General features: G+C 38.3%; 2 protein-coding genes across 2 annotated transcripts; one reads left to right on the forward strand and one right to left on the reverse strand.

The window, feature by feature from the left end:
* Positions 1 to 567: 567 nt before the first annotated feature.
* Positions 568 to 7,794, reverse strand: LOC110048878 (ubiquitin C-terminal hydrolase PSMD14). Its single transcript, XM_089271076.1, has 13 exons — positions 7,600 to 7,794; positions 6,965 to 7,036; positions 5,987 to 5,999; positions 5,753 to 5,859; positions 5,462 to 5,532; positions 4,851 to 4,932; positions 4,215 to 4,283; positions 3,612 to 3,719; positions 3,072 to 3,146; positions 2,344 to 2,436; positions 1,413 to 1,445; positions 1,174 to 1,236; positions 568 to 727 (listed from the first exon to the last, which is right to left on the reverse strand). Exons 1-13 carry the CDS (start codon positions 7,777 to 7,779, stop codon positions 632 to 634), a joined length of 1,062 nt encoding a protein of 353 aa, XP_089127202.1. The 5' UTR covers positions 7,780 to 7,794; the 3' UTR covers positions 568 to 631.
* Positions 7,795 to 7,796: 2 nt separating this feature from the next.
* On the forward strand, positions 7,797 to 9,912 carry LOC110048877 (protein arginine N-methyltransferase 2-like). The gene has a single exon (XM_020754634.2). The coding sequence runs from the start codon at positions 7,846 to 7,848 to the stop codon at positions 9,130 to 9,132; it is 1,287 nt and encodes a 428-aa protein (XP_020610293.2). The 5' UTR covers positions 7,797 to 7,845; the 3' UTR covers positions 9,133 to 9,912.
* Positions 9,913 to 10,232: the final 320 nt, after the last annotated feature.

Here is a 10,232-nt window from a genome sequence, read left to right on the forward strand (position 1 = left end):
AAAAACCTGTTAAAACGGCATGAAAACCTTGTGATTTTCCCATTAAAATATCCACAAGATTTCAATGGGTTTTGGCTTCATAGTGTATGGTTTGTAGGCAGCCACAGATTAGACTGCAGGCAACCTCTTTTCATTCCCAGAGCTGTCTGTCCCTCTCAGCTAGCAGGGCCTTGTCACAAGGAAAAGGTGGTTCTGAAAACAGATGATTTACCAAAAACAATTTTAATCTTGCTAAAAGTCAGTATCCTGTGATCCCCATCGGTCTGAGCACCAGTATCAATTTAGTGAAAAGCTTAGTCCAAAAGTCTAGCCAACAGAATCCTGTCTCCGGAGCCACCTTGTTCTCATGTATACACCACTAGCTAAGAAGGCAGGTAACCGTGGGGATAAGAATCCAAGCAACCCCTCTTTTCTCAAGTAGTAGTTCGTTAAGAGCACCTTGCCCTTATTCTCTCATCCATTTCTCCCCTTACAATCTTTCCTTTTCCCTCAACAACCTTAGAGAAAGAAGGACTAACCTTGGAGTAACATGCAAAACTGATAATTATATCGATTCAAACAATCTGCAATATTTTTGGTATACTTTTATTACAAGTTACAGAAGTTTATTATTATCTTATTTATACAAAGTTTAGAAGACGACCGAGTTAAGCATGGCACCAAGACACTGAACAATGTCTGACGTCATCAACACTTCAACACTCTCTTCCAGATGGCGCTTGGGATCCTAATAAGAAAAGAGATCACTACTTTAATCTCATACCTTGCCTTTGAAACTACATGTATGCTCAAGATCATTTCACTTCCTCAGGTACCTGTCACCTCCATATGTTGACAGGGTTCTAAGTAAACTTTAAACATTGTCAGAATAAAGGAAACCCTAGTGTGTGACCATTCAAATGAAAGCTGTTGAGCAGTACTTTCATGTGGTACTGTTTATTATGCTGTACAAGGTGGTTCTAACTTTCTAAGTCTGTGGATAAAACCCTAGTGTGTGGCCATTCAAATAAAAGCGATTGAGTAATAGTTTCATGTAGTGATGATTATTACACCATACAAGGTGGTTCTAACTTTTAAATCTGCGGATGAATTCCCAGCATAGACCACTTAATTGTCAAATTAAAAGTCTGATGACACTGCCATTTATATCAATTTACATGTTCATGTACACACCTGCTTGCCAACATTTTTTATAGCTCTTTGTTCTGGAGTCATGGTATCTTCTTCCTCCACTGCCTATAATTGTCAAAAGCTCAAGTTAGAATGCACTAAAATAAAGCCCTCCCTCAACTCAATCATGTACCTTAGATACTGCTGGTTTTATAAATGGTTTCAGTTGAGTGTCAAGGTTTTGATTTTTCGCTAAAATCGACACAGAATTGACCATTGCTGCATCTTTCAAAATATCTTACCTTGTGATAATTCTTGACCAGTTCTAGCATTTCCTGCAGTGAATGAACATAGATACAATTAAATCTGCTCATTTAGTGTTACAGCTTTGACATGATATGTACATACAATGTATACCCACTCTTTTGATGTACATTGAAACCAAACTTTCTGCATCTCCTGTCTCCTTGGAATAAACACCCCCTCACAGATATACCCCTATCCAAAATATAACTGGAAGTCTCTAGGGGATACTGTGATAACAGGTTTTTGGGCCGCCTACGGTTGTTATCCTTGTTACAACAATCCAGAGGGAAACATGCTTGCAGCGACGGAGTTTGTCAGACTCCTAGAGGACTCGGGATCTGTTACAGCAAAACAATCCAACGGGAAACAGAGAATACGCAGTACTTGGGTCCAACAGTACGGGATAGTGGTATCCGACGTCCCACCACCGGGGGCGTAACCCAAGAACAATTATTTGCAAAACACCTGTATTTATGCTAGACTCTAAACAAGTGATCTAATATTTCGTTTAGCAATCCTAAACCCCTATTGGCTGCCAATGAGCTCATTGTTGTTCTAAGGCTATTCCATCATTGGCAGTCAGTTATTCTGCTCGTAAATATTAACAACTTACAACTTCAAGTAGTTCTCACTACAAGGTGTTATACGATAATACAGATAGACAGGTGGTTACCATGGTTATTGGACTTTCACTTGACTGCTAACTGTTGGCTTTTTTATGGTTATGAATATCTGATTTTAATCTGATTACCGGTAAACCTTTCCTTGAAATCCCTCGTTAAGCTGGGTACAAGCCCAGGGTTTAAAGTTTTAAAAGCATTTTATGTCGTAAGATTATAGTTTTTCTTCCATGTGGTTTTTCAAAAAAGCTCAGGAAGCTATTTGTCACAATAATAAAATAAAAAATCAATAATAAAATATTGTCACCTTAACTGTCTTCTGGTTCAGTGAGCAATGGTCATCGTAATCTTGTAAAGTTAAACCATCCATCCATGTTTTCTTGTGTAGATTCAGCAACATCTATGAAAGTATAGAAAAAACAATGAGTATGTGTGTTATACAGGCAGCCAATCAGGGCATGTTTACTGTTATAAGGCAACCAATCAGAGTGGGTTTTACAACAAATTCAATTTTATAAGGAAATCAGAGTGCTTGAACGAGTACTGAAAAGCCATAACTTTAACTCAAACCATGCCGCAAGATAGTCACAGCAGCCATTAATGTAGTTGTCATAAAATGCTTCTCCCCCTTCTAACTCACTAGATAGCTAAGCATTTCACTAAGCTGTATAAAGAAGGTTACAAATACTTTTCTCACCTGAAGAAAGGAAAATGCCTCTACGGTGATAGAACCTCACCATGTCAACAGTGATGTGAGTCAGAGAGAACTCAAGGCACTTCATTTGTTAGAGAGAACTCAAAGGCACTTTATCTGAGTTCTCTCAAAGTCACTGACTGTAAAGAACTACAGTAGATCGAACTATCGTGAATTTTGGCAGTTCAAGAAAGCCAATAGTATATAAAAGGGGAACGTATATATCCAAGGGAAAATTATTTGAGTTTGAGATAGCAGGGAGTTCAAAACAACCCCGTTTGAAATCCCGAGGTTCAACTGTAATTAGTTTGTGTATCATAAGATAACGGAAATTTCCAAACCTTCTGCTCTAGTTCATTCTTTTTGTAGTTGATTGAGATGGAGTAGTAGTGTCTGTTCAGACCATGTATTAAAGCCTACAAAAGAAGAAAATAAGAAAAACCCTTAGTATCACAAGCAAGATAGGGCTTCAAATGCAGACAGGGCAAGGCTATGGTCCAAGAAAAATTATGAGGAGCCAAAGGTTCCCAAGTAACCGTGAAATCCTGTGTGCCCAGCACTTGAGCTTGTATGAATAAAGTCTGCTTTTCCAGTCGCCCAAAGGCAATTGTAAGTCAACTATTGGACACAGACACTTCTAGAGCAAAGGCAAGCTGAGAAAAAGCTGATGACAGGAGAGGGGAAATCAGCAAAAGACCAGCACCCACCCCCCCCCCCTGAGCAAAGAAACTGAGATCACCGCTGTTAGTGATGGAGTCATCGCCTTTAATTTGCACATTAGCTGAGGCCATGCTGTCTGTCTGAAAAATCATATTAACACACAGGTTTCTGTAGAAGGAAGTCCAACTGTGATCATTTCCAAAATACGGCCATGTACACACCTGTATTGAAGGTTTTTGTAAATGCCCCAGGTTTGAAGTTGTTTGTCGTGACTCCTGGCCGAGTACCATCATGTTAGGATTGATGAGACGGAATGCGTCTATAACAACCTACAGCAGTAAGAGTTTGATCAAAAACTAATTTCACCATACAATGTCAATACACTGTCAAGTAAATGGATGATGAGAATTTTACAAATCATCAACTGGGACATACTACCTTGATACATCACTAAATTCTCATGATTTGCACATCAAGAAATGTAGGCCAACCAGTAAAGATAATTAATATTTTAATCAGCCCCACTTTTAGCTAGGCTCGATTTCTGCTGCTCTTGCACATTCTTTTGGTCACCTCTTATCATGTACATACATCATATTTCCAAGCTAGGTGGTACATCAACACAAAATATACTGGCTGGAAGTGGAGCGGGGGGGGGGGGGGGCGTACAACACAATGCCACGCTCGGAGGTGACCTACAGAGTATTGCCCAGTGATTCTCATACAAAAGGACTAGCAGTCATAGGTCTTACTGTTTCATCATGAAAAGGCCTGAGAAAGTAGAAAAAACTTGAGAAAAGTACCTATCATACAAAGTCATGTACCTTTCCCTTGACGCTCTGAATGGGATCGACTACAACAGCAACAGCTCTCTCAGAGAGTGCCTCAAAACTCTGGGTACAAAAAGATACAAACAGGCATAGGTCAAAATTACAGAGTTACAGATAACATTAATATATACATTTACTTATCAATATTTTCTTTAGAAAAATTGCTAAGAGGTGGGAGCCATTAAGAAAGCTGCAAGAACAGGGAGTAGAAGGTACAAGAGGTGGAAAGTTCAGACACTTTTTACAATGAGTTCATGATCAAATCAAATTAAATCAAAACTTTATTTATTGAGGGTGACACGTAATTGTTTATCAACTAATAAATTTGTGGCCCTCTTAAATGTACTAAAAGTTAAAAATCTACTATAAACAATAATCAAAGATTATCACTAAAATATGGCAATCTAAAAATTATTATTTAAAAAAGGAGTAAAAATCTTATTCTTCCATGAGCTCTTCCATGTTTCATGGGTAAATAAATAATAAGAACTTGTTACGTTTTCTTCCTAAAAATGCTAACCCTGAAAGATGCCTTGTTTTTATTTTATTTTATTTTTTTTTTATTTTGTTTTTGTTTTTGTTTTGCTCAAAAAAAAAAAAACAGTTGTGCAGATCCAAAGGATCCAATACCTGTTGTGTATTGATATCCACGCCAGAAAGCCAACAGCCAAAGCCAGGATGTGAATGATACCAACCAACCACCATTTCTGGTCTGAGAAAATTACAGTTTGAAACTTACGTGTTGTAGTTACTATTTAATTAAAGGTCACTCTCTTTAACATTCCAATTGTTATTAACACAAGGAACACGTAGGAATGGAAATGAGGTCTTGCCATACATCCTAAGCCAGGCTACAGGTGGTCAATGGTAAATTTAAGCCTTTGTGAGGGAGTGAGGCTAGTACTTTTTTCTGGAAGCCTGACACTTTCTTAGCCTTTCATAAGAAATCAAGACTCTTCGACAGCTTTGTGAATAAAACTACTGTAAGACTGCCAGAGTTATGAAATTTCACCAAAATTTCCATGAGGTATATTTTTGGTAGGACCATTCTCTACCTCTCAGTCTTAATTATTCTGAGCAAGTACAAATTATTGTTTTCTTACTGACATTTTGTTTTTGTGTGGCTTACACAAAACGCAATCCATGCTTAGCCATCATCCAAGAAATTCATTTGTTTAGTTATTTTCTACAGTCACTCAGCCAAATTGGTAATATCTTGGTAGAAAATATTATTATCTCACCGTCCAGTCTGCTTGAGCATGTCCAACATCTTAGCTTGAAATACAGGATCAACCGCTTCTACACTCACACCCTGAAATTGTCAACAAGTAATTGTAAGCTGAATCTATATACTGTATGACAACAGCTACACAAGCTTTCATCGGAGAGTAACTCAGAAGTAGACGGAACATGAAGGTTGGATGTTGTCTGTATCAACTGCTGTCCACATTAATCACATTCAGAGGGAATGTAAGACCTTTCTTTCTGACTATTTTTTTTACCAACACATTTATTTTTTATTGTGGGCTCACCGTTCCACTCTGCGGCATTGCAAACACATCAATCACTCGCACAGTATAGTCATCAACAAACTCGCCTAACATCAAACCCATCACTTCCATTGGAACTCCTGCCCTGCCTGTAGATAAAAAAGACATTAATTTTGACTTAAACAAACTCTGATCCACACAATGCTGCCATACAACACATCCATAAAACTTAATACATAACAAATTTTAACAAAATTAATAGAAACCACAACTTACCATGTTTCAACATCTGTGGATGAGTATAAGAAAAAAAATTGACAGACAGGTGAGAAATCAACAATGTGTAAATACAGTTCAAAAACACAAAACAGTTTTTTACCAGTTGAAACCATTGTTCAAGAACATTGTAAGTTTTGGATTTAAAAACACTAACTTATTCTTTCAGTTTCTAGATAAGTTCAACAAATTTCGTAAGTGGAAGGTGACATCTTATGACTTACATGTAAGTGTAGCTTAGCTTTTATCGGGAAGGGAAGAAAACAAGATAACTGAAACACTAAGGGTGCATTTCTTTGGGATGATCTGGATCAGGATCGATGATCCAAGATCACTCAGATCATTGTGCATCAAAGGAATTGATGAATCCTTCCCCAGAGTGGATTCATTGGGTACTTTGATGCACCATCAGTGATCCAAGTGATCTTTAATGATTGACCTCATTATAGCGAAAATATTCTGCCAGTCCCTTGGCCCTTTGTTAAACTAAGGTTCCACTGTATTACAAGGCATAAAATCTTACAGGTAGTTTATTTTGGAGAAAGGCACAGTTTTGTGTTTTTTGGGATAAATAAATAAATAAATTCAGAGAGGAAGCCACATCAGCCTTCAATGGTTTTCTTGTAGGTCTTCTACCCTGGTCAAAGTTGAATTTGGAGATCTTAGATTTTGCAGAGGAAGGAAAACTAGAGAACCCGGAGAAAAGCCCTCAGAGCAAGGCGAGAACCAATGTTCAACAAACTTAACCCACATATGGCACCAGGCTCGAGTCAAACCTGGGCTACATGGGTGGGAGGTGAGCGCTCTCACCACTGCACCATTGCTGCTACCTGGATCTTTTCTTTCTGGAGACTTTTTTTGGGCAGGAAAACACTTTTGCCAAATTTTCACAAATACTATGGAATGACACCTGTCAACCTAACATACAGTTGAAAAACTGCTAACTGCACATGGAAGTTTTTAGGATTGAAGACATACCTTAAGGAGAGCGAGTGACGAGATATAAACCTGTTCCGCTGTGTCTACAACAGGCGCGTCACTTGGCGGAGCCTGCAATAACAATTATCTTGTGATCAATTTTTAAATACTCCCTACAACAACCTAGGAGGCATTTTTCAAACAAAGATAATTAAGTCAAGGAAATTTATCTGACAGAGGATAGAGTACATGTAAATAAGCTCACAGGTTTGGTACACTGTATAACACTAAATTCTCAGAAAAAAGGAAATGGTATGGTAATGTAAAACATTTATTTATACACGACAACAATAACACAGCAACACTGATGTGATCGTGTCTAAAAATTTATAAAACTATCTACATGTAAGCTTAAAGGCTACCTAAAACGTATTCACAAAGAAGAGATCTATTGATTACAGAAATATGATATAAAATACAAAATGAGCGCCAATCGATCAGTGAGCCAGGAATTGAAAAAAAGTCGCATTCAGTCTGCAAGGAACAATAAGTTTTCTCGAAGGGCCAGTAGCTTTGAATACTTGGCTGCCCTATGGCCACCCAAGCAGGAAAATGTATTTGTTTTGTACAAAATGCTGGTAACTTACATGCAGGACGAGCCTACACAAAGCACAATTGCCATTAAATTGACTTACTTGTCCAACTCCAGGAATACCACCTGATCCTAAACGCAATATTCTGTCCATTTTTGAGACGAAAAAGAAAAAAATTGGCGTGCTCGCCTCCCCAATGACAATGCAGTTTTCAAAATGGCGACCACATGGTAGGTACTTCATGTATGGAACACATATTGTTACGGAACAATCCGCTGTCATACCGCCGGCTCGAAAAGTCGTCTTCCTTCCCAGTCTTCCAAAGGAGAATATAATGTCACTTGCAACATGGACGACACGCAGGCCTCTGCGGAGGAAGACGAACGAATGAATGAACAACCTCCAAAAATAGTCGTTGCAATATCGGACTTCGCTGCTGGAGACGAGACTCAGTTAACTTTCAGCGAGGGTGACGAATTAGTGATTCTAAGGGAGGCATCTAGTGAGTGGTGGTGGGGTGAACTGGATGGGCTATGTGGATACATTCCCGCGTCTTACGTGGTAAGCGAGACGGATTATGCCTCGCATCACAAAGAAAATCATGAATGGCAAGACGAAGAATACTTTGGCAACTACGGCAAATTAAAACTCCATTTGGAAATGCTAAATGACAAATCGCGAACTCTCGCTTATCGGAAAGCAATTAATAGCCATCTCGACGTTTTCGCTGGAAAAACTATTCTAGATGTGGGATGTGGTACCGGGATTTTAAGCTTGTTTTGTGCTAGAGATACACACGCAAACAAAGTTTATGCCGTGGATGGAAGCATGGATATCGGAAGTGTCACCACGGATCTGATAAAAACAAATGATTTGCATGGAAAAATTTCTGTTATTATTGGAAAAATAGAAGACATAGAGCTACCGGAGAAAGTTGACGTTATTTTGTCAGAGTGGATGGGGACCTTTTTGCTTTTTGAATTTATGATTGACTCGGTTCTCTTTGCAAGAGATAAATGGCTGAAGCCTAGTGGTGTTATATGGCCGTCAAATGCACAGCTGTTCATTGCACCTTGCTCTGCCAAAAAAATTTATGAAGAGAAGGTTACTGTGTGGAAAAATCAATATGGATTTGATTTCTCGCCTGTCGTGAACAAAGCCAAGACTGAATTCCTTGACAGACCAGTGCATAATTATGAACTTGATCCAGGAGATTGTCTGTCACAAAGTGCAGTTCTTCTGGATATCGATATGTCAACTTTTTCAAGGGAAAATCTTGAATTTATGTCAGAAATGTTTGAATGTCTGATAATAAAAGAAGGAACACTTCATGGGCTGTGTGCATGGTTCAGGGTGACGTTTGGAGGAGTGCCTGTTGCAGATACAGCAGAATATGTGACTCTATCAACAGCACCTGATCAAGAGCAAACTCATTGGAAACAAAACCTGTTTTTGCTGGATGAACCGGTGACTGTCCACACTGGAAACTTTATCAGAGGAGCTGCAAATATAAGGAGAAATCCGAAATACAGGAGGCATCTAAGAGTGACTTTTGAATTGAATATATTTGCTAGCAAATCCAATGATGGCAAAATTATTAACAGCATCAAAAAAAAGTTTTATATTTGGAGATAGCAGGAGAGAATCAAAGTTGCCCTGAGCCACTAAACTTGGAAATGGATGGTCTGTTTACAGTGGCAAGACTGTGGTTTTAATCTGCAGGTAATGGGGACTTTAAGTACCAAATACATAGAATGCCAAGAACATTGGACCAGAAGCGAGAGAGACACACATGCCATACATACATACATACAGTGGAACCCCACCTTACAGTCACCTTGTTAGTATGGTCATCTCAATAACACCACCACTTTATTTTGTCCCAACAAATGCCCATACCTTTTCTTACAAGAAAGCCCTGTTAATGCAGCTAGCCTCTTAATACTGCCAATGGCCACATTCTGAAATCCTAACCTGTATAATCCTTAATAATTTTACCCTAACTCAAACTAGTTCTTTTCATTTTTCTATTGTTAATATTTTATACACTGATTCAAGTTTCAATTTGTTAAAATTATATCTGCACTTTGGATGCTTAGTAAAGAAGAGTTGTCTAGAAGTGCAACTGCAATCATGTGTGATGTATCTGTTAAGAGATCACTCAATTTAGACCAATCATGAGGTTTGATCCTACCCTGTTAATTCAGCCACTCCATTAATACGGCCAAATTTTCATGGTCTGTTGTTGACAGTATTAATGGGGTTCCACCATACTTTTATTTATGCTCAATAATCTGGAGCTTGCTAGGTTCCTACCTTAAATAGCTAATGTGTCGAGTTTAAAATAAAATGTTTGCATGACAGATTAAAAGAATGAAATTCAATTAACAGAAAATAAACATTGATGTACTGTAATGATTTGATTTAGTGCCCGGACACTTATTTACTATTGGTACCTCAAGGGTGGGTGTTTATTCAGGACTGGGCACTTATTTCTTTCTGAGAAACAGCCAGATGTTCAAAACAAAACTTGACGGAAGAGATCATTTGTTTGAAGGAATTATGCATTCACATAGACATAATAGTTGGGAAACTCAGACGAAGACCATTGTTTTTGTGATGCAGCATTATTAAAAAAGATGAGCCTCCGCTGATACATACTTCATACTTTGAGAAGCCAGCCTCCCAGGACATAGATCAGGCAGTTTTTACGTAGTTGTAAAACATAAAAAGCC

This window comes from Orbicella faveolata, unplaced genomic scaffold (assembly GCF_042242905.1).
Source record: "Orbicella faveolata isolate gen_17 unplaced genomic scaffold, um_ofav_v1 contig_34, whole genome shotgun sequence".
Classification (NCBI taxonomy): Eukaryota; Metazoa; Cnidaria; class Anthozoa; order Scleractinia; family Merulinidae; genus Orbicella; species Orbicella faveolata.

Bases quoted from the DNA above. Each gene is read 5' to 3' on its own strand.
- LOC110048878 (XM_089271076.1), bottom strand. From the start codon at position 7,779: ATGACAGCGGATTGTTCCGTAACAATATGTGTTCCATACATGAAGTAC. The intron at 7,037-7,599 runs GTAAGTCAATTT...TTGTTATTGCAG, and splicing joins GTATTCCTGGAGTTGGACAA to GCTCCGCCAAGTGACGCGCC. The intron at 2,437-3,071 runs GTTTGGAAATTT...ATACTTTCATAG, and splicing joins AGAATGAACTAGAGCAGAAG to ATGTTGCTGAATCTACACAA.
- LOC110048877 (XM_020754634.2), top strand. From the start codon at position 7,846: ATGGACGACACGCAGGCCTCTGCGGAGGAAGACGAACGAATGAATGAA.